Raw genomic sequence first — 22,103 nt, 5'->3', positions numbered from 1 at the left:
CTTTGTCTGGCTTTGGTATCAGGGTAACACTGGCCTCACAGAATGAGTTAGGGAGTGTTAGTGTTCCCTTCCCTTCAATTTTTAGGAAGAGTTTGAGAAGGATTGGTATAAATATTTCCTTAAATATTGGGTAGAATTCACCAGGGAGGCCATATGGCCCAGGACTTTTCTTTGTTGGAGGTCTTTGATTACGGATTCAATCTTCTTTCTAGTTATAGGTCTATTCATATTTTTACTTCTTCATGATTTCGTCTTGGTAGGTTATGTGTTTCTAGGCATTTGTGCATTACATCTAGGTTATCCAATTTGTTGGTGTACGATTGTTCATAGAACTCCTATAAAATTTCTTTATTTCTGTAAAAGCAGTAATGTTACTAATTTCATTTCAGATTTTAATAATTTGAATCTTCTGTTTTTTTCTTAGGGTAGCTAAAAGTTTGTCTATCTTTTAGTTTCATTGATTTTCTCTACTCTTTATCTCCACTCTAGTCTTTATTTCCTTCCTTCTGCTAGCCTTGGGTTTAGTTCGCTCTTCTTATTTTAGTTCTTTAGGGCATAAAGTTGTTGATTTGAGATCTTTCTTTTTTTTTCCCCCCAAATTATTATTTATTTGTGGGAAGATCAGCCCTGAGCTAACATCTGCTGCTAATCCTCCTCTTTTTGCTGAGGAAGACTGGCCCTGAGCTAACATCCATGCCCATCTTCCTCTACTTTATATGTGGGATGCCTACCATAGCATGGCTTGCCAAGTGGTACCATGTCCACACCCGGGATCTGAACTGGTGAATTCTGGGCCGCTGAAGCAGAACATGCGCACTTAACCGCTGCACCCCCAGGCCAGCCCCGAGATCTTTCTTTTTTAATGTAAGCACTTACAACTATAAAATTTTCTTAGCACTGCTTTCTCTGCATCCCATGTTTTCACTTGTCTCAAGGTATTTTCTAATTTTCCTTATGATTTCTTCTTTGACTCATTGGTTGTTTAAGAATGTGTTATTTCATTTCTACATATTTGTGAATTTTCCTGTTTTCCTTGTGCTACTGACTTTTAGTTTCATCCATTGCAGTGAAGAGATACTTTGTATGATTTCATTCTTTTAAAATTTATTAAGACTTGTTGTGTGGCCCAACATGTAGTCTATCCTACAGAATGTTTCATGTACACTTGAGTGGAGTGTTCCATATATGTCTGTTAGGTCCAGTTGGTTTATAGTGATGTTAAATTCCTCTATTTTTTAAATTGATCTTTTGTTTGGTTGTCCTATCTGTCATTGAAAGTGGGACATTTGTTTATTTTTCCAGTTCTGTCAATATTTGAGTCATATATTTTGGAGCTTTGATGTTTATGTATATATGTTAATAATTATTATATCTTCTTGGTGTATTGACCCTTTTATCAATATATAATTTCCTTCTTTGTATCTTGTAACAGTTTTGACTTAAAATTTACTTTGTCTGATATTAGTATAGCCACCCCAGCTCTCTTTTGGTTACTATTTTTGCATGGGATATCTTTTTCCACCCTTTTACTTTCAATTTATTTGAGTCTCTAGGTCTGAAGTGAGTCTCTTGTAGATAGCTTACAATTGGATTATTTTTTAACCTATTATGCGAGTCTATGCCTTTTGATTGAGGAGTTTTTTTCCCCATTTATGTTTAAAGTCATTACTGATAGGATGGACTTATTTTGCCACCTTGTTTTATGTCTGTCTTATAACTTCCTCTCCCCTCCATTGTTGCCTTCTTTTGTATTTAGTTGATTTTTCATAGTGACATGTTTTGATTCCTTTCTCATTTCCTTTTGCATGTAGTCTATAGATATTTAATTTGTGATGACCATTGGTATTACATTTAACATCCTAATTTGAATTGATACCAACTTAACTTCAACCACATACAAAAACTCTACTTTTATACAGCTCTTTCTTCTCCCCCACTTAATGATGTAAAAATTATGTCTTTATACACTGTATATTCACTAATATAGATTTATAGCTTTTTATGCATTTGACATTTAAACCCTGGAGAAAGTAAAAAATGGAGTTACAAACCCAAATTACGATGCTGATTTTTGTTTTTCTGAAGAAGATTCGCCCTGAGCTAACATCCATTGCCAATCTTCCTCTTTTTGCTGAGGAAGATTTGCCCTGAGCTAATATCTCTGCCATTCTTCTTCTATTTTGTACATGGGTTGTCACCACAGCATGGCCGCCAATGAGTGGTGTAGGTCCACACCTGGGAACAAACCTGGACTGCTGAAGCAGAGCATGCCAAACTTAACCACTAGGCCATGGGGCCAGCCCCACAATACTGATTTTTATATTTGCCAAATATAAAGATATGGCTTGAAGTTACTGTCTAGTGTCCTTTCATTTTAACCTGGTCTCCCTTTCATGTTTCTTGCAGTCAGGTATAATAGTAATGAACTCCCTCAGTGTTTATCTGGGAATATTTTAATTTCTCCATTTTTTTTTTTGTGAGGAAGATTGGCCCTGAGCTAACATCTATTGCCAATCTTCCTCTTTTTGCTTGAGGAAAATTGTTGCTGAGCTAACATCCATGCGAATCTTCCTCTATTTTATGTGGGATGCCGCCACAGCGTGGCTTGATGAGTGGTGCTACATCTGTACCTGGGATCCAAACCTGTGAACCCTGGGCCACTGATGCAGAGCATGCAAACTTGACCACTATGCCCCTGGCCTGGCTCTTCTCCCTCATTTTTGAAGGACAGTTTTGCTGGATATGGAATTCTCAGTTGATAGTTTAATTCCACTGCCTTCTGGCCTGCAGGGTTTCTGCTGAGAAATCAGCTGCTAATTTTACTGAGGATCCCTTAGTATCTGATAAGTCTCTTCTCTCTTGTTGCTTTCAAGATCTCTGTTTTAAGACAATTTTGATTATAATGTGTCTCAGTGTGGTGTCCTTTGAGTTTGTTCTACTTGGAGTTGTTGAGCTTTTTAGATTTGTAGAATCATGTCTTTATCAAATTTGGGGTGTTTTTGGCCATTTCGTCAAATAATATCTCCTGTTCTCTCTCTCTTCTCCTTTTGGAACTCCCACAACATGTGTGTTGGCCCCATTTTCTTCGTTTCTTTTCTTTCAGCTACTTGGACTTGATGATTTCAATTGTCCTGTTTTCAGGTTTGCTAATTGTTTCTTCTGCCTGCTCAAACCTGCTGTTGAACACACCTCTAGTGAAATTTTTAATTCAGATAACTGGGTTTTTCAGCTCCAAAATTTGTTTGGTTTCTTTTTATGATTTCTATCTCTTTGTTGATGTTCTCATTTTGTTCACGTATTATTTTTCTGATTTCCTTTAGTTCTTTATCCATGTTTTTCTTCAGCCCTTTGAGCACATTTAAGGCAGTTGTTTTAAAGTCTCAGTCTAATACATTGGATGCCCTGTTTCTTGAGGGATAGTTTCTGCCACTTTATTTTCTTCCTTGAATGAGCCATGTGTTCCTGTTTCTTTGTATGACTTATATAGTTTATTTTGGAAAATTAGGCATTTGAGAAAACAGCTCTCTCTCCCAGACTTTGTATACTGTCTCTGAGTCTAGGGATCACCCTGAGGTGAAAGCTTAAGGTCTTCTCAGGTCTTTTCTGAGCATATGTGTTGCCTGGGCCTGCATGTGGCTTTCTCAATTCCCCTGTATACATGGCTGCTTTGGAAAGTTTTAATTTCCCGGAGAGTCTCACCCCAGGTTTTCCTCAGGGCCTTAGATGGTCTATTAAATGGCTCGATCTGTGATCTCTTGCCCCAGGTATCTGGAGGTGTGTAGCCCCCTGCAGCTTTTGCAAGTAGTGGCTGACACTTTCCCCCCTTAACATGTGAGTTAGGTGAGACAGAGATCAGTCCTCCAGGTGGCCCTCTCACAGGTTAGAACACTACAAATAGGATCTTCTCTGTTCCCTACTGACTGAAGGAGGGAAATGGGCTGCTGTTGCCTCTAGACCAAGACTGCACCAGGCTGGGGAAGAATGAGTGAAAATGCCACAATTTTCTGTTTTGAAGATGGGTTTTTCTTTAATGGGTGTTTGCTTGGTTGATGTAGACCTTTGACTGTTTTTCAGAGCTTCTATAAGGTTAGTTCAGCCAGCTTCTGATTGTTTTTTGATGTTTCCATGGGGGAATGAGAACTTAGAGCTTCTTAGTCTGCCATTTTGCTGATGTCCCTTGACCACAACTGGGAATTCTTGAAGGAGTGATCTGTCCCCAGCAGCCCTATTTCCTCTACTCTTATCTATACCTATACTCATTGCTGGTTTGACTTCAGTGCCAATTGCCACACTGCCCATCAGTCAAGTTTCATGAGGTCCCGGCCAATACTTGCTTTATTTTGTTTATTCTTTCTGATGCATTTTGATATACCACTGACTCTTCCTTCTTTCTGGAAACAACTCCTTTGTTGGTCTCTACAAATAGGCTTTCTAAGTTTTTTCTACTCGTTAGGTTTTTTTCCCCCCTCCTCTTCCTACAGCTTAATTAGTGTTCCCCCAGGGTTCTGTCCTGTGCCTTTTTTTCCCATCTCTGTGCTTTACCTCCCCTTGGTTATACTCATGACTGCTAGCCACCCTCTGTCTACTGATGCCTTTCAAGTTGATAGTGTTTAGCACAGAGCTCTTTTAAGTCCCAGATCTATACATCCAATTGCTTAATGAACATATCTCACTTGGATATTTCACAAACAAATATCTCATGCTAAACATGTTCAAAACAATTTCTTATCATCCCAGATAGCCAAGGGATCACTGAAGCCATGTGAATCACACTTCCATAGTATCATCTCCTCTCCATTTCCACTGCCTTCGTTCTGATCACAAAATTTCTTAACTAGATTAGGGTTCTCTTCTTCAGCCTTCTAATTGCCCAATTCAATTACTATACTGATGACAGAATAGAAAGTGTAACTCTGATCATGACATTCCTGCTTAAAAGTCTTTCTAGGTAGTTCCCCTCTCCTGTGCCAACAAAGTGGCATTCCTAATGAGATCCAAACTCCTCACACAGCCTACAAGACTTTTCATAGTTTGACACCTGTTTTCCAGCCACATTTATATTTCTACCTCTCACCTAATTCTCCTAAAAACATTCCAGGGCTGCTTTTGCCTTCATTCCTTCACACATGCTTTTATGGAACACATTCCCACCAAACAGGTGCCTCATAAATGTATTATGGATTAAAAGAAGAAAGTTGAATTATTTCATGAAGCCAGGTTGTTAGAGCTGAGAAAGTGGTCTTAGTTCTACTTAAACTAAAATCAGCATGGTTTTCTTAGACTTCAAAGAGGTAGGCAGATGAAGGAACAGACATTTGCATGACACTATTTCAAAAGGATTTTCTTGTCAGAAATTATTACTATTTTCATTCCCACAGGACTGGAATGTGGAGGTTTGGTGGGCATCTATAGTTTGAAGCACATCCTAACAAAATCACCAATACAAAAATATCAACAGGATTGTGAGATCAAGCAAGTCCTTGTAATTTGTAATGCCTTAAGCCTTGCTACTCTTTAACATGTGGTCTTGGACCAGTAGCATTGGCATCACTGAGAACTTTTAGAAATTCAGCATGGATGAACACAGTGAGAACTTCAACAAATAAATAGAAATTATAAAGGACCAAGTAGAAGTCACAGAGCTAGAGAATAACTGAACTGAAAAATACGCTGGAGGGGTTCAACAACAAACTAGATGAAGCAGAAGAAAGGATCAGTGAACTCAAAGACAGGGTAGTGGAACTCACCCAGAGCAGCAAAAAGAATGAAAAAAAGTGAAGATAGCTTAAGGGACTTATGGGAAAAGATTAAGCAGACAGCATTTACATTATATGGTCATAGAAGGAGAAGAGAGAGAGACAGGGGCAGAAAACTTACTTGAAGAAATAATGGTTGAAAATTACCATAACCTGGGGAAGAAAAGAGACAATCAGATCCAGGAGCCCCAGAGCATTCCAAATAAGATGAACCCAAAGAGACCCACATTAAGACGCGTTATAATTAAAATGTTGAAAGTTAAAGACAAGGAGAGAATTTTAAAAGCAAGAGAAAAACAACTTGTTACATACAAGGGAACTCTAATAAGACTATCAGCAGGTTTTTCAGCAAAAATTTTGAATATATCATGCTATTCCCTTCTGGCCTGGAAATTAGGGGGAAAAAGAAACTTCCCCCAAGAATACTCTACCCAGTAAATTTATCATTCAGAATTGAAGTGATGATGAGTTTTCCAGATGACAAAAGCTAAAGAAGTTCATCATACTAAACTGGCCTTAGAAAATTTTTCAAGAGTCTTCTTTAAGCTGAAATGAAAGGGTGCTAATTAGTAACAAAAAGCATATGAAAGTATAAATCTCACTGGTAAAGGTAAATATATAGAAAATGTAGTGGATTAATCACTTATGAAGCTAGAATGAAGGTTAAAAGATAAAAGTAGTAAAAAATAACTATAACCGGAGGAATTCCAAGATGGCGCCGTGAGTAGTCCTCTTTGTCTCTCGCCCTTCGAGTCTACAATTATTTGGACACTTATCGCTTGACAAAGGATATCCAGACAGCATCCCAGGACGTCTGAGACACCCACGCGACTATACATCGGAAGGCGGACGGACTTTCCTCCGGGAGGATGTGGAAATAGGTGAAAACTCTCCGACCCCGACGGGCAGCCTAGTACCCGCAAGCGGCTTTCTTCCAACGGACGCCCCCAGAGGATCCACACACATCTAGGGCAGGAGCGAGAACACAACAGAGGAGCGACGGTGGAAACAGGTGACCAGAACCCTACTTAAACCCCCCGCAATTACTCCTAAACGCAGAGGGAAACTTTGGAGTTGCACACCTGAGCCCGCGGGGAGAGTCTCTCCCCGCCATTGGCGGGGAGACCCGGCCTGGTGCTCGGGGCGCCTGGAGGGTCCCAGAGAGAGACACGGAGGGCACGGAGGTCTCCCAGCTGCCGTTGCCCGCCCCGTGGGACTAGGGATTGCCGGAGATCTCGGAGAGGACCGGGGCAGGGGAACTTTCAAAGGCGGGTCCGGCGACCCGGTGGGGAAGCGCCGGAGCTCCGCCAGGCAGCAGACAAAACTCTCTGTCTGCCGGTAGCAGAGGGGCCACGCTGAGCACTCAGGGCTCCCGGCAGAGGCCCGGAGAGAAGCCCAGAGGGCGGGGCGACCCCCAGCTGCCGTTGCCCGCCCCGTGGGACTAGGGATTGCCGGAGATCTCGGAGAGGACCGGGGCGGGGGAACTTTCAAAGGCGGGTCCGGCGACCCGGTGGAGAAGCGCCGGAGCTCCGCCCGGGCAGCAGACAAAACTCTCTGTCTGCCATTAGCAGAGGGGCCACGCCCAGCATTCAGGGCTCCCGGCAGAGGCTCGGACAGAAGCCCAGAGGGCGGGGTGTCCCCCAGCTGCCGTTGCCCGCCCCGTGGGACTAGGGATTGCCGGAGATCTCGGAGAGGACCGGGGCGGGGGAACTTTCAAAGGCGGGTCTGGCGACCCGGAGGGGAAGCGCCGGAGCTCCGCCAGGCAGCAGACAAAACTCTCTGTCTGCCGGTAGCAGAGGGGCCACGCTGAGCATTCAGGGCTCCCGGCAGAGGCCCGGAGAGAAGCCCAGAGGGCGGGGCGACCCCCAGCTGCCGTTGCCCACCCGGTGAGGCTAGGGATTGCCGGAGATCTCGGAGAGGACTGGGGCTGGAGAGAGTTCCAGAGACCCAGCTTAGTAGCCTAGGGGGAAACCCTACAGGCTCACAGAAGCCTTAGGGAAAGCCTCTGCACAGCACCAGTAGAAGGCACCCAGCCGCCAGCCACAAGGCTGGAAGACCCCAGGGCAAAAGCAGCATAGCTAGGTGTACTAACCACAGACTGTAGAAGATGCCAATAGCTCTCCTGCGACCCATAGAGGACAAGTGAGATTTGGTGGGTGCCGACAGCAACCGAGCGACAAATAAAAGTGATCCCACCCCTGGCCGCTGGAAAAGCCCATAACACCGTTGCAGACCCCAAGGAGAGAGCGCATCTAGGTGGGCAACAACAGTAGGCACCTGCAGCCTGAAGCCCCCCCGTGACGGCCCCCACGGCAGAGGAGGGAATCCAAAGGGCCACTGTGGCTACGAAGAGGGGCCCAGGCCCAGTTAGCAACTACGGACAGGGTTCCTGGTTGGTGAAGTATAAACAGCTGCTCCCCCCACCGCAGCAGCTGAAACAAGTGAAAGGAGCAACTAAACTCTATCTCCATGCGGAGGCACAAATCAACATCATCAAGCAATATGAAAAAATACATTAAATCTCCAGAACAGAAAGAAAGTAACAAATACACAGAAAACAATCCCAAAGAAAATGAGATATATAACCTAAATGATGATGACTTCAAAACAGCCATCATTAAAATACTCACTGAGTTAAGAGAGAATTCTGACCGACAACTCAACGAGTTCAGGAGCTATGTCACAAAAGAGTTTGATACGATAAAGAAGAACCAAACAGAAATACTGGAAATGAAGAACACAATAGAGGAGATTAAGAAAAATCTAGATGCTCTGAACAGTAGGGCCGATAATATGGAGGAAAGAATTAGCAATTTGGAAGATGGCAATATAGAATTGTTGCAGGCAGAGGAGGAGAGAGAAGCAAGACTTAAAAGAAATGAAGAAACTCTCCGAGAATTATCAGACACAATTAGGAGATGCAACGTAAGGATTATAGGTATACCAGAGGGAGAAGAGAAGGAGAAAGGGGCAGAAAACCTATTCAAAGAAATAATGGCTGAGAACTTCCCAAATCTGGTGAGGGAGATGGATCTTCAGGTGACAGAAGCCAATAGATCTCCAAACTTTATCAATGCAAGAAGACCAACTCCACAGCATATAGTAGTGAAGCTAGCAAAAGTCAACGACAAGGAGAAAATATTAAGGACAGCCAGGCAAAAGAAACTAACCTACAAAGGAACCCCCATCAGGCTATCAGCAGATTTCTCAGCAGAAACTTTACAGGCTAGAAGAGAGTGGAATGATATATTCAAAAATCTGAAGGACAAAAACCTACAGCCGAGAATTCTCTACCCAGCGAAAATATCCTTCAAATACGATGGAGAAATAAAAACTTTCCCAGATAAACAAAAATTAAGGGAGTTCATTGCCACAAAACCTCCTCTTCAGGAAATCCTCAGGAAAACCCTCATTCCTGAAAAATCCAAAAAAGGAAAGGGGCTACAAAACCAAGAGCAGAGGAGATAAGTAGAAGGACAACAACAGAGAGTAGCAGCTCTACATCAGAACAGATTAAACCATGGGACGAGAAACAAAGGAAACTGAAGAAAACCGGAAAACAAGACACAAAATGGTAGTGGTAGGCCCCCACGTCTCAATAATCACTCTAAATGTAAACGGATTGAACTCCCCAATCAAAAGACACAGAGTGGCAGGATGGATCAAAGAACAAGATCCAACAATATGCTGCCTCCAGGAAACACACCTCAGCCCCAAAGACAAACACAGACTCAGAGTGAAGGGATGGAGAACAATACTCCAAGCTAATAATGAACAAAAGAAAGCAGGTGTCGCTATACTAATATCAGACAAGGTAGATTTCAAAGCAAAACAGATAAAGAAAGACAAAGAGGGACAGTATATAATGATAAAAGGGACTCTCCACCAAGAAGACATAACACTTATAAATATATACGCACCCAACACAGGAGCACCAAAATTTGTAAAGCAACTCTTAATAGAACTAAAAGAAGACATCAACAACAATACAATAATAGTAGGGGACCTCAACACACCATTAACACCAATGGACAGAACATCCAGACAGAAAATCAACAAGGAAATAATAGAATTAAATGAAAAATTAGACGAGATGGACTTAATAGATATATATAGAACACTTCATCCAAAAACAGCAGGTTACACATTCTTCTCAAGTGCACATGGAACATTCTCAAGGATTGACCATATTTTGGGAACCAAAGCAAACATCAATAAATACAAGAGAGTTGAAATAATATCAAGCATCTTTTCTGATCATAACGCTATTAAACTAGAAATCAACTACAAGAAAAAAGCAGAGAAAGGTGCAAAAATGTGGAGACTAAACAACACGCTTCTCAACAAACAATGGATCATTGAAGAAATTAAAGAAGAAATAAAATATTATCTGGAGACAAATGAAAATGAGAACACGACATACCAAATCATTTGGGATGCAGCAAAAGCAGTCCTAAGAGGGAAATTCATCGCAATACAGGCTCACCTCACTAAACAAGAAAAAGCTCACGTAAGCAACCTCAAACGACACCTAACAGAACTAGAAAAAGAAGAACAAACAAGGCCCAGAGTCAGTAGAAGGAGGGAAATAATAAAAATAAGAGCAGAAATAAACGATATTGAAACAAAAAAGACAATAGAAAGGATCAATGAAACAAAGAGTTGGTTCTTCGAAAGAATTAACAAAATTGACAAACCCCTAGCCAGACTCACCAAGAAAAGAAGAGAGAAATCGCAAATTAATAAAATCAGGAATGACAGAGGAGAAATCACAACAGATACCAATGAAATACAAGAGATCATAAGAGAATACTATGAAAAACTATATGCCAACAAATTGAACAACCTGGAAGAAATGGACAAATTCCTAGACTCCTACAATCTCCCCAAACTGAATCAGGAAGAAATGGAGAATCTGAATAGACCAATCACAAGTAAGGAAATAGAAACGGTAATCAAAAACCTCCCCAAAAACAAGAGTCCAGGACCAGACGGCTTCTCCGGAGAATTCTACCAAACATTCAAAGAAGACTTAATACCTATTCTCCTCAAACTGTTCCAGAAAATTGAGAAAGATGGAGAACTCCCTAACACATTCTATGAAGCCAACATCACTCTGATCCCCAAACCTGACAAGGACAACACAAAGAAGGAGAACTACAGGCCGATATCACTGATGAACATAGATGCAAAAATCCTCAACAAAATTTTGGCAAACCGATTACAGCAATACATCAAAAAGATTATACACCATGATCAAGTGGGATTTATACCAGGGACACAGGGATGGTTCAACATCCGCAAGTCAATCAACGTGATACACTACATCAACAAAATGAAAACCAAAAACCACATGATCATCTCAATAGATGCAGAGAAAGCATTCGACAAGATCCAACACCCATTTATGATAAAAACCCTCAGTAAAATGGGTATAGAAGGAAAGTACCTCAACATAATAAAGGCCATATATGATAGACCCACAGCCAACATCATACTCAATGGACAAAAGCTGAAAGCCATCCCTCTGAGGACAGGAACAAGACAAGGGTGCCCACTTTCACCACTCCTATTCAACATAGTTCTGGAGGTGCTGGCCAGAGCAATTCGGCAGGAAAAAGAAATAAAAGGAATCCAAATAGGTAACGAAGAAGTAAAACTCTCGTTGTTTGCAGACGACATGATCTTATACATAGAAAACCCCAAAGAATCCACAGAAAAACTATTAGAAATAATCAACAACTACAGCAAAGTAGCAGGGTATAAAATTAACGTGCATAAATCAGTAGCATTTCTATACACTAACAATAAACTAACAGAAAAAGAACTCAAGAACTCTATCCCATTCACAATCGCAACGAAAAGAATAAAATACCTTGGGATAAACTTAACCAAGGAAGTGAAGGATCTATACAATGAAAACTACAAAACTCTCTTGAAAGAAATAGGCAATGACATAAAGAGATGGAAAGACATCCCTTGCACATGGATTGGAAGAATAAACATAGTTAAAATGTCCATACTACCTAAAGCAATATACAGATTCAATGCTATGCCAATCAGAATCCCAAGAACATTCTTCACAGAAATTGAACAAACAATCCTAAAATTCATATGGGGCAACAAAAGACCGCGAATTGCTAAAGCAATCCTGAGCAAGAAAAACAAAGCCGGCGGAATCACAATCCCCGATTTCAAAACATACTACAAAGCTACAGTGATCAAAACAGCATGGTACTGGTACAAAAACAGGTCCACAGATCAATGGAACAGAATTGAAAGCCCAGAGATAAAACCACACATCTATGGACAGCTAATCTTCGACAAAGGAGCAGAGGGCCTACAATGGAGAAAAGAAAGTCTCTTCAACAAATGGTGCTGGGAAAACTGGACAGCCACATGCAAAAGATTGAAAATTGACCATTCTTTTTCACCACACACCAAAATAAACTCAAAATGGATCAAAGACCTAAAGATTAGGCCTGAGACAATAAGTCTTTTGGAAGAGAATATAGGCAGTACACTCTTTGACATCAGTTTCAAAAGAATCTTTTCGGACACTGTAACTCCTCAGTTGAGGGAAACAATAGAAAGAATAAACAAATGGGACTTCATCAGACTAAAGAGCTTCTTCAAGGCAAGGGAAAACAGGATTGAAACAAAAAAACAGCTCACTAATTGGGAAAAAATATTTACAAGCCACTTATCCGACAAAGGGTTAATCTCCATAATATACAAAGAACTCACACTGCTTAACAACAAAAAAACAAACAACCCGATCAAAAAATGGGCAGAGGACATGAACAGACATTTCTCAAAAGAAGATATGAATATGGCCAATAGACACATGAAAAGATGTTCATCATCGCTAATCATCAGGGAAATGCAAATCAAAACTACACTAAGATATCACCTTACCCCCGTTAGATTGGCAAAAACATCCAAAACCAAGAACGACAAATGTTGGAGAGGTTGTGGATAAAGAGGAACCCTCATACACTGTTGGTGGGAATGCAAACTGGTACAGCCACTATGGAAAACAGTATGGAGATTTCTCAAAAAGTTAAAAATAGAAATACCCTATGACCCAGCCATCCCATTACTGGGTATCTATCCTAAGAACCTGATATCAGATATCTCAAGAGTCCGTTGCACCCCTATGTTCATTGCAGCATTATTTACAATAGCCAAGACGTGGAACCAGCCTACATGCCCAGAAACTAATGATTGGATAAAGAAGATGTGGTATATATACACAATGGAATACTACTCAGCCATAAAAAAAGACGAAATTGGCCCATTCACAACAATGTGGATGGACCTCGAGGGTATTATGTTAAGCGAAATAAGTCAGTCAGAGAAAGACGAACTCTATATGACTCCACTCATAGGTGGAAATTAGTATATTGAGAAGGAGATCTGATTGGTGGTTACCAGGGAAAAGGGGGGGTGGGGGGAGGGTACGGAGGGGGAAGTGGTGTACCCACAACATGACTAACAAAAATGTACAACTGAAATCTCACAAGGTTGTAATCTATCATAACATTAATAAAAAAAAAAAAAAAATAACTATAACCACAATAATTAGTTAAAGGATATACAAGATAAAAAGATGTAAAAAGTCACATCAAAACCAAAATGTCACGGGGAGGAGAGTAAAAATGTGTTCAAATTTAGATTATCTACTTAAAATAGACTGTTACAAATATAAGTTGTTATATGTAAGCTTCATGGTAACCACAAGCAAAAATCTTTAATAAATACACAAAAGATAAAGAGGAAGGAATCTAAGCCTACTACAAAGGAAGAGAGAAGAAGAAAGGAACAGACAGGAACTACAAAACAGGTCTTAGGAACCAAAAAATTGGTGTAACTCCAAATAAAATAAAAAATAAAAAAAACTCATCAATAAAGAGAGACATATAAGAATAGTCATACTACATCAATGAAATGTCAGTATCAAGCAGAAAACAATGAACAAAATGGCAGTAAGCACATACCTATCAATAATTACTTTAAATGTAAATGGACTAAATTCTCCAATCAAATGACAGAGTGGCTGAATAGATAAAAAACTGAAACCCATGTATATGCTGCCTACAATGAACTCACTTCAGATGTAAGGACACACACAGACTGAAAGTGAAGGAATGGAAAATGGAAATAAAAAGAAAGTGGGAGTAGCTATATCAGACAAAATAGACTTTAAGACAAAGACTGTAATAAATGATAAAGAAGGGCATTGCATAATGATAAAGGGGTCAATCCAACAAGAGGATATAACATTTGTAAATATTTATGCACCCAACATAGGAGCACCTAAATATGTAAAGCAAATACTAAGAGACCTAAAGGGAGAAATAAACAGCAATACAATAATAGTAGGGTACTTTAATACCCCACTTACATCAATGGATAGATCATCCAGACAGAAAATCAATAAGGAAACATCAGCCTTAAACAACATGTTAGATCAGATGGACTTCACAAATATTTATAGACTATTCCATCCCAAAGCAATAGCATACACATTCTTCTCAAGCACACATGGAACATTCTCCAGGATAGATCGTCTATTAAGCCACAAAACAAATCTTAATAAATTTGAGAAGATTGAAATCATATTAAGCATCTTTTCCAACCAAAATGGTATGAAACTAGAAGTCAATTACAAAAAGAAAACTGGAAAATTCACAAATATGTGGAGATTAAACAGCATGCTACTGAACAACCCAAAGCAAAAGTAACAAAAGCAAAAACAAACAAGTAGGACTACATCAAACTAAAAAGATGCTGCACAGCAAAAGGAACCATCAACAAAATGAAAAGGCAACTTACTGAACGAGAGAAAATATTCACAAATCATATATCTGACAAAATATATAAAGAACTCATACAACGCAATAGCAAAAAACCAAACAACCCAACTAAAAAAGTGGGCAGAAGATCTGACTAGACATTTTTCCAAAAAATACAACCATTCGCCAAAGAAGATGGCCAACAGGTACATGAAAAGATGCTCACCATCACCAATCATCAGGGAAATGCAAGTCAAAACAATGAGATATCACCTCACACCTGTCAGAATGGCAATTATCAAAAAGACAAGAGAAAACAAGCATTGGCAAGTATGTGGAGAAAAGGGAATCCTTATGCACTGTTGGTGGGAATGTCAATTGGTGCAGCCACTATGGAGAACAGTATGGAGGATCCTCAAAAAATTAAAAACAGAACTACCATAAGATCCAGCAGTTCCACTTCTGGGTTATTTATCAGAAGAAAATAAAAACATTAATTCAAAAAGATATATGCACCCCCATGTTCATTGCAGCAGCATTTATAGCCAACATATGGAAGCAACCTAAGCGTCCATTGATAAAGAAGATGTGGTGTATGGAATATTATTCAGCCATAAAAAGAAGAGAATCTTGTTCCTTGCGACAACATGGATAGACCTTGAGGCCATTATGCTAAGTAAGATAAGTCAGACAGAGAAAGACAATACTGGATGATCTCACTTATACAGGGAAATCTTAAAAAAACCAAAATCAACCAAGCTCATAGGTACAGAGAACAGATTGATGGTTGCCAGAGGTGGGTGAAAAGGGTCAAAAGATACAAACTTCCAGTTGTAAAATAAATAAGTCCTGAGGATATAATGTAGAGCATGGTGACTATAATAATACTGCATTGCATATGTGAAAGTTACTAAGAGTAGATCTTAAAAGTTCTCATCACAAGAAAAACAATTTTTTTTGTAACTGTATGGTGATGGATATTAAACAGACTTGTGATCATATCACAGTGTATACAAATATCAAATCATTATATTGTGCACCTGAAACTGATGTCAATTATACCTCAATAAAAAGAAATTCAGCATCCAAAGCTCTACTCCAGACCTGCCATATCAGAATTTGCATTTTTAACAAGATTCACAGGTGATTTACATTAAAGCTCGAGCTATACTTGCCTCAAGGGTTTTAGAAGAAAGAAGGTGGTGGTGAGAGTTGTTTGAAGGGAAGGAAGGGGGAAAGACCTATTTTTCTCTCTGTTAGGAAAAATAATCACTGAAAACGATCAGCGTGCACTATATGTCCCCTTGAGTGACCTCAATGACACAATGCAGAAACATCTCCCCTGTGTAGCCAGATCTGTTCCCAATTGTAATTTCACAAACTGCCAGAAAGCCTTGAGGGCCTAGAAGCAGAGCTGTGCCTTGGACTGAACGAGACCTATCAGAAGTGGGCTTTTCCAGGTAAGAGAAAGATGATATCCCCCCAGGTGTGGGAGCAAGGGGGAGCTCATGCCTCTTTGATTATGAAGCACATACATCAGGTCACTGGCAATAAGGGGGGCTTGGTAGAGGCGCCAGAAAGGAGCTTCCAGCTGAGCGTGTTGATTGGCTAGTGTTGAGCACTATCACCTGGGACACAAAGGGCTTATGCGTTGCAAGTGAACTGTGTCACTACATTTCTCCCAAATAACATTTGATCTTCATTAGTGATGGCCACAGTGTCTTAATAGGAGCTTCCAAGTGACTGTTTTCCAAAGAACACAACTTGGGGTGGCGATGGGGGACATGAATGCAGTAACGTGTAGATAGCCAGTTCCAAAAAGTTTCAAGTTGCTAACTGCTCCAAGACATTAAGAACCTTGTGGTGGTTTTGTTTTGTTTTTTTTTGAGGAAGATTAGCCCTGAGCTAACATCTGCTGCCAATCCTCCTCTTTTTGCTGAGGAAGACTGGCCCTGAGGTAACGTCCGTGTTCATCCTCCTCTACTTTATATGTGGGACACCTGCTGCAGCATGGCTTGACAAGTGGTGCGTAGGTCCACACCCAGGATCTGAACCAGTGAACCCTGGGCCACTGAAGCAGAACGTGTGAACTTAACTGCTGTGCCACCAGGCCGGCCCCACCTTGTGGTTGTTTTGGGGTGTCCCAGCAGGCCAAGCTTAATGGTGTGGTTCAGACACCAACCAGTCAGAAACTATGCCTGACCAATCAGAATGGTCATCCTACCAACAGCGTCAGCCTCCGACGAGCCACAATAGTTGTTACCACACACTTGGTGGGTACCAGCTGATTATCATCCTGGCAGACAGCTCTTAGATGCTCAGGAGGTCTCCAGTAGGTTTTGAACACAAACTTTGGGGAGAAACACAGTATATGCAATTATATCATTTCCCCCAAGCATCACACCAGATTTTTCTTTTTGGTGCCAACAATGTTCTAAAAGAGTGGAGTGGTCAGACGAGTAGGAAACTATTCTTTGTCTAAATGGAGGCCCTAACTACCTGCAGTGGGAAACCTGGGCCTCTAAGTACAACGGGAGTTCCTGGTGGGTGCTTGGTCCCACCTGGCCCAGAAATGATGTGAGAACAATGGTGAGGCCACTCAGGCTCCCTGCCCCGGCTCCTGGCATCATGGGTCTGTCATTGGTCAGGTTTGCTCTTCACCACAGAGAATCTTCAGTTTGTGTTGATCTTTCTTTTAAGTGACAACGTAACATAAAATTTCCTCTCCAAATGGAGTCATTGTGGTTCCTCCCTATATCTAGAAGAGGCCCCATTCCTACTTGGGTCAGATGAGCTCCCATGTCTGCTGTCTGTTGAGCCAACCTGGGACATTTTTGGTTAACCGCTGGCGGAGAATCGAGAAAGGAATTGGTGGTTTCAAAGTGATCCAGCCAGGCTTCAACTCTTCTTGGCTTGGAGCAGTGGCTCTCTACCCTGGCTGCACATCAGACTCACCTGGGGAGTTTCTGAAACTTGCTCATGCTTGGATCTCACCCCAGAGCAACTGACTTAGAATCTCTGGGAGGTACAGCTTGGACACTGGTCTTTTAAAGAAGCTTCTCCAGTGGTTCTAACTGTGCAACCCAGTTGAGAACCCCTGGCCCGGAAGGATGCTGCAGCCCCCAGATGGATCTCATCAGAGCTTTGCATCCTCAGCCCCAGCATCGCCAGTGAGGAGAGCCGGCCTTACAGACAGTGAGAAGAAGGGGTTGCTGAGGGTCTGATGATCATCTGAGAATGGGAAGGGAGGGAAGGAAATCAAAAGGAAGTGTAATGGGTGTGGGAGGCAATGTTAGTGTTAGAGAAGAACAATCTGATCTGGGCTTTAGGAAGGACAGTGGGCGGGGTTAGCTGATTGACAGGATGTGAAAGTGTGAAAGGTTGGTAATCACTGAGGAGGTGGCAGTGGTGGCATTTTACTTCCTACTGTGGCAGGGTCCACACCTTTAGATTTACCTTTCAGATAAAACCCTCTCACCTGGCCCCAGCTGGAAAAGGCCCACTCCACACAGAGCTGTTGGTTACAGGCCTGGGTGTCCACTGGCCGTTTGGCGAGCTGGGTACACATGTCATTGGACACGGGAGTGGAGATCCCAGAGGCTTTCAGCTTCTGGCAGGTCACTCGGCGGGTCTGGACACCTCCCCCACAGCTCCGGGTACAGGCGGACCAGGAGGTCACCATCCACCTGCAGAGAGGAAGAGGCGTCAGGGCAGCCGCAAAGGTTAGGCCTTGGGGAGGGGCACGGGGCCGCATATGCCCAGACAGGTGCCTTCCACAGCCACCTGTGCTCACCACACAGCTGCTAATTTGGGGACTGCAGCCCTTTTCACAGTACATACATGGCGTGGTAGGCTGAAAATGGTCCCCCGAGGATATCTACGTCAAATCCCTGGAATATTACTTTATTTGGACAAAGGGTCTTTGCAGGTATAAGTAAGGATTTTGAGATGATATTATCCTGCATTATCTGGGTAGGCCTCAAATGCCATGACAAGTGTCCTTATAAGAGAGAGGCAGAGGGAGTTTCGACACAAACACAGAAGAGGGACAGTGTGACCACAGAGGCAGAGGTTGGAGTGATACAGCCACAAGCCAAGGGACACCTAGAGCCACCAGAAGCTGCAAGGGCCAAGGAAGAGATTCTCGCCTAGCAATCTTGGAGGGGTGCTGCCCACTGACCTGGATTTTAGACTGCCGGCCTCCAAAACTGGGAGAGGATAAATTTCTGTTGTTTTAGGCCATCACGTTTGCGGTAATGTGTTACGGTAGCCATAGAAACAAACACCCTTTGGAAATTGACTAAAAAGGTGCACCTTGAAAGAATGTTCTGAAGATCAGTTGCCTCAGCTTGACATTGGCCCAAAAAGCAGTGAGCATGCAGATGGAACACCCTGGGGAGACAGTCCTTAATTATACTGTGCTGTGGGTCTGGTGCTCCCTAAAGGCACCCAAGCGTGTGGCAGAGAAGGGACAGTCTCTGAGGAAAGTCAGAGCCGAGCCTGTGTTGCCTCTGACCCAGGGGGCAGTCTGGGTCTCACTTAAGCCAGCGTTTTGTCTGCTAGGACTCACAGTATTCTCTACCTCGCCTTCACCCGTGGCTCATTTGATGGTGTTGAATCCCCCCGCAACAGGTGAAGTTCCCTCCAGCTTTCTGGAGCAATTGCCCACCTCCAGGCAACATAGGCCATAGGTCTTCTAGGTAACTCTTAGAGGGCTGCCTTCGTGGTGAAAGTAGTTGTTCTCAGAATGTTAGCTTCCAACTACAATTTAGATCCTCAGAAGTGAGACTGACAAAGACTGTGACAAATGGCTTGTCCCATAAAGCCAGGCCGCACGCTAGGAGTCACTGTGAAATCCCTGGTCCATAGACAAACATGTAGGGGTTCTCTTTGCATGTCTGCACCCTGCGATAATTCTCAAAGAGGAGACAGTTGGGGGAAAATAGTAAGGAAAGACTTGGTGCTTTTCAGCCATTTCATTCAATATGGAAAAAACATTCATTAGTTTTTTTTTTCTTGAGGAAGATTAGCCCTGAGCTAACATCTGCTGCCAAACCTCCTCTTTTTGCTGAGGAAATAGGCCCTAAGCTAACATCTCTGCCCATCTTCCTCTACTTTGTACTTGGAACGCCTACCACAGCATGGCTTGACAAGCAGTGTGTAGGTCCGAGCCCGGGATCCGCACCGATGAACCCTGGGCTGCCGAAGTGGAGCTCATGAACTATACACCACTGTGCCACTAGGCTGGCCCCAAACATTCATTAGTTTTATTGCCTGAGAAAAAACTTATCTAAATGAAATGGTTCAAACAGTGACTTGGGTCAAAGCAGGACTTCCCAGTACTATTCAAAAAGATGACCAGGGTGATGTTTGTATGCAAAGAAGGCTGCTAAGGTGCCCAAGAAGCCTGATGGGGAAAGCAGCCAAAGGTGGGCCTGTGGCCACTTCCAAGTCCAGTGACATCACGTCAGCTCTCAGGAGAGGCGAGGAGTAGGGACGGGGAGCAATTCCACTTGACTTCTTTAGTTTGACGGAACTTCCCTGCTCTGTTTGCCCCTGAGAGAGGGCCGTGTGCAGATATCCAACCCACAGGAGCACAGCCACTTAGGAAGCAGCCACGAGGTGTTTTAAAGCTCCTGGGAGCACTGAAACCCAAGGAGACGCAGCCATTATTTCATTTGCAGAAGTAAATGAGGCTGATTGACTCCGACCATCCCCACAGCAAATCGAAAAGTTGCTGGCATGTCCAAGACCTCTTCTTCATTTCACATAACTTGGCAAGGGCAGTCTTCCAGCCTCCTATATCCCTGGTGAGTGTCAGGCCTGCGTTTCAATCAACTTTTATTTCCAAATATACATTTCAGCAATTTTTCAGGAGCTGGGGTGGGGGGTTGAGAAAGGAGAGGTAGGGCTGTGTTACAGTTCAGGCAGGGTATAAAAGGACATTAATCATCCCCGTGGAAACCTTCCCGTCAGCAAGTCCAACTGCTGATGTTAATGAGCGTGTTTCATGTTTCATTGAGTCTCTCCTGGTTTCAGCTGCTCCTTATGACTCAGCTGGCAGAACACAAAGCTGTTGGCTGAGTGGTGGATGAAAGTCCCACAGATAGGTAGTAGGGGGCATTGCAGGGCTCAGCCAAGTCTTCCCAGGCTCAGGGCACCATGGCGGTGCCAACTCAAAGCCCATCCATTATCCCTTCAGCTACTGCCTGAAGACTGGGGCAGGGGTGCTCAGCGGGACTCACAGCTTCTCAAGGCTCGAGGAAGAGACTGTGGGTGTCATTCTGGGCTACGTAAGGGACCCAAATGCAGAGAATGTATATCCAAAGTTGAGGCAACTATAGGAAATGGAGATTTATTTCAACTTTAGCAGGATGCAACCTTTGTAGAAGAGAAGAGGATAAGATTTCCTCAACTAAACTGGAGTGTTGATGAGCACAGGTAAAGTTAGAAGAAAGGGGAGGAGTTGGCGTATAGGCCAGTAAGCCCTAGCCCCTGAGCACGTCAACTGCAAACACATTTCTTCTCTCACAAATGAACCAGAGAGCCTGCAACTGCAGGATGCGAGCCATCTCTTGCCATGGCCTGAGATGCTCCTGCTCCCTGAATAGACCCTCTCAGGCACTTGGGAGGCCCGGGCAGCCTTTCGCTGGTGGAGTGGTGAGAGAACAAACAGAACCGAGGGAGAAGGCTCATTCTGGGGATGTTTTCTGCACGGTGGAGAGGCCTGACAAGCCAGTGCCTATGGAGAAGAACAGCTCCCTATAAGGCAGGCCCCCTTGCCTGCACTCAGTGTCTGTCCCTGCACAGGGCTAGCCAAAGGCTGGTCATCAACTTGGCTGAAGTCAGCGCCCATCCTTGGGGACGGGGAGGCCTAAGCCAGCATCTGGCACACTCACCGAGAAGGGCAGTCTCTCCGATTGCAGGCGATGGGCTGCACAGCGGGGCGCACCTTCCCTGCACAGTGAGCGGGGCTGACCTCTGTGCTATTCAGGAGACACCTCAGGCGTGGCTGCTGAACCCCCCTGTTACCACAGGAGGCTGAGCATGTTGCCAGTCTGTCCACAGACCACCAGTAATCTGTCACAGGAGGAGGATGAGAGGTGAAAGAGAGCATTAAATGCCTACGTTTTGTATTCCTTCTGAGGTGGGCATGAGGAGCTGTTATGAATGGGGCTCTTGCCCTCAGTGGGCTCCATTCCCAACCTATCTAGGCAAGTCATGTAGTCTCCAGGAGCCTCAGCTGGCTCATCCATAAAATGAACCCAACAGCCCTCACCTCATCAAGTTATTGTGAGGCCTGGATCCAACAGAAGTCAAGGGCCTCACCCTGTACCTGGCACACAGACAGTACTTCATCAGTGGCCGAAGCTCTTAGGATTTTTCAACATAGTTTAAAAATAACAGTTCCTAAAGTACTTTTCTTTCCTATTGGTTCACCAAAAAGTCACTTTATTTTTCAGAGATATAAAAATATCAGAGATACTTAGCAATCATGTTTAAGAGTGCAGATTCAAATTAGACTTTGTAAATATTACAAAAACCAACC

At 42.9% G+C, this 22,103-nt stretch overlaps 1 protein-coding gene across 7 annotated transcripts in view; it reads right to left on the bottom strand.

Annotated features, from left to right (window-relative positions):
* ADAMTSL1 (ADAMTS like 1) overlaps positions 1-22,103 on the bottom strand; it is an 859,827-nt gene that overhangs the window by 9,117 nt on the left and 828,607 nt on the right. For all 7 annotated transcript variants that reach the window (XM_070248240.1, XM_070248241.1, XM_070248242.1 and 4 more), the window contains 2 exons: positions 21,454-21,634; positions 18,033-18,240 (listed from right to left, as the gene is read on the bottom strand). In XM_070248240.1, coding sequence (XP_070104341.1) covers positions 18,033-18,240; positions 21,454-21,634 — 389 coding nt within the window. The remainder of the gene's footprint in view (positions 1-18,032; positions 18,241-21,453; positions 21,635-22,103) is intronic.

This window comes from Equus caballus, chromosome 23, assembly GCF_041296265.1.
Source record: "Equus caballus isolate H_3958 breed thoroughbred chromosome 23, TB-T2T, whole genome shotgun sequence".
Classification (NCBI taxonomy): Eukaryota; Metazoa; Chordata; class Mammalia; order Perissodactyla; family Equidae; genus Equus; species Equus caballus.
The sequence above is the reverse complement of the archived record's forward strand: the minus strand, read 5'-3'. Positions and strand labels throughout refer to the sequence as shown.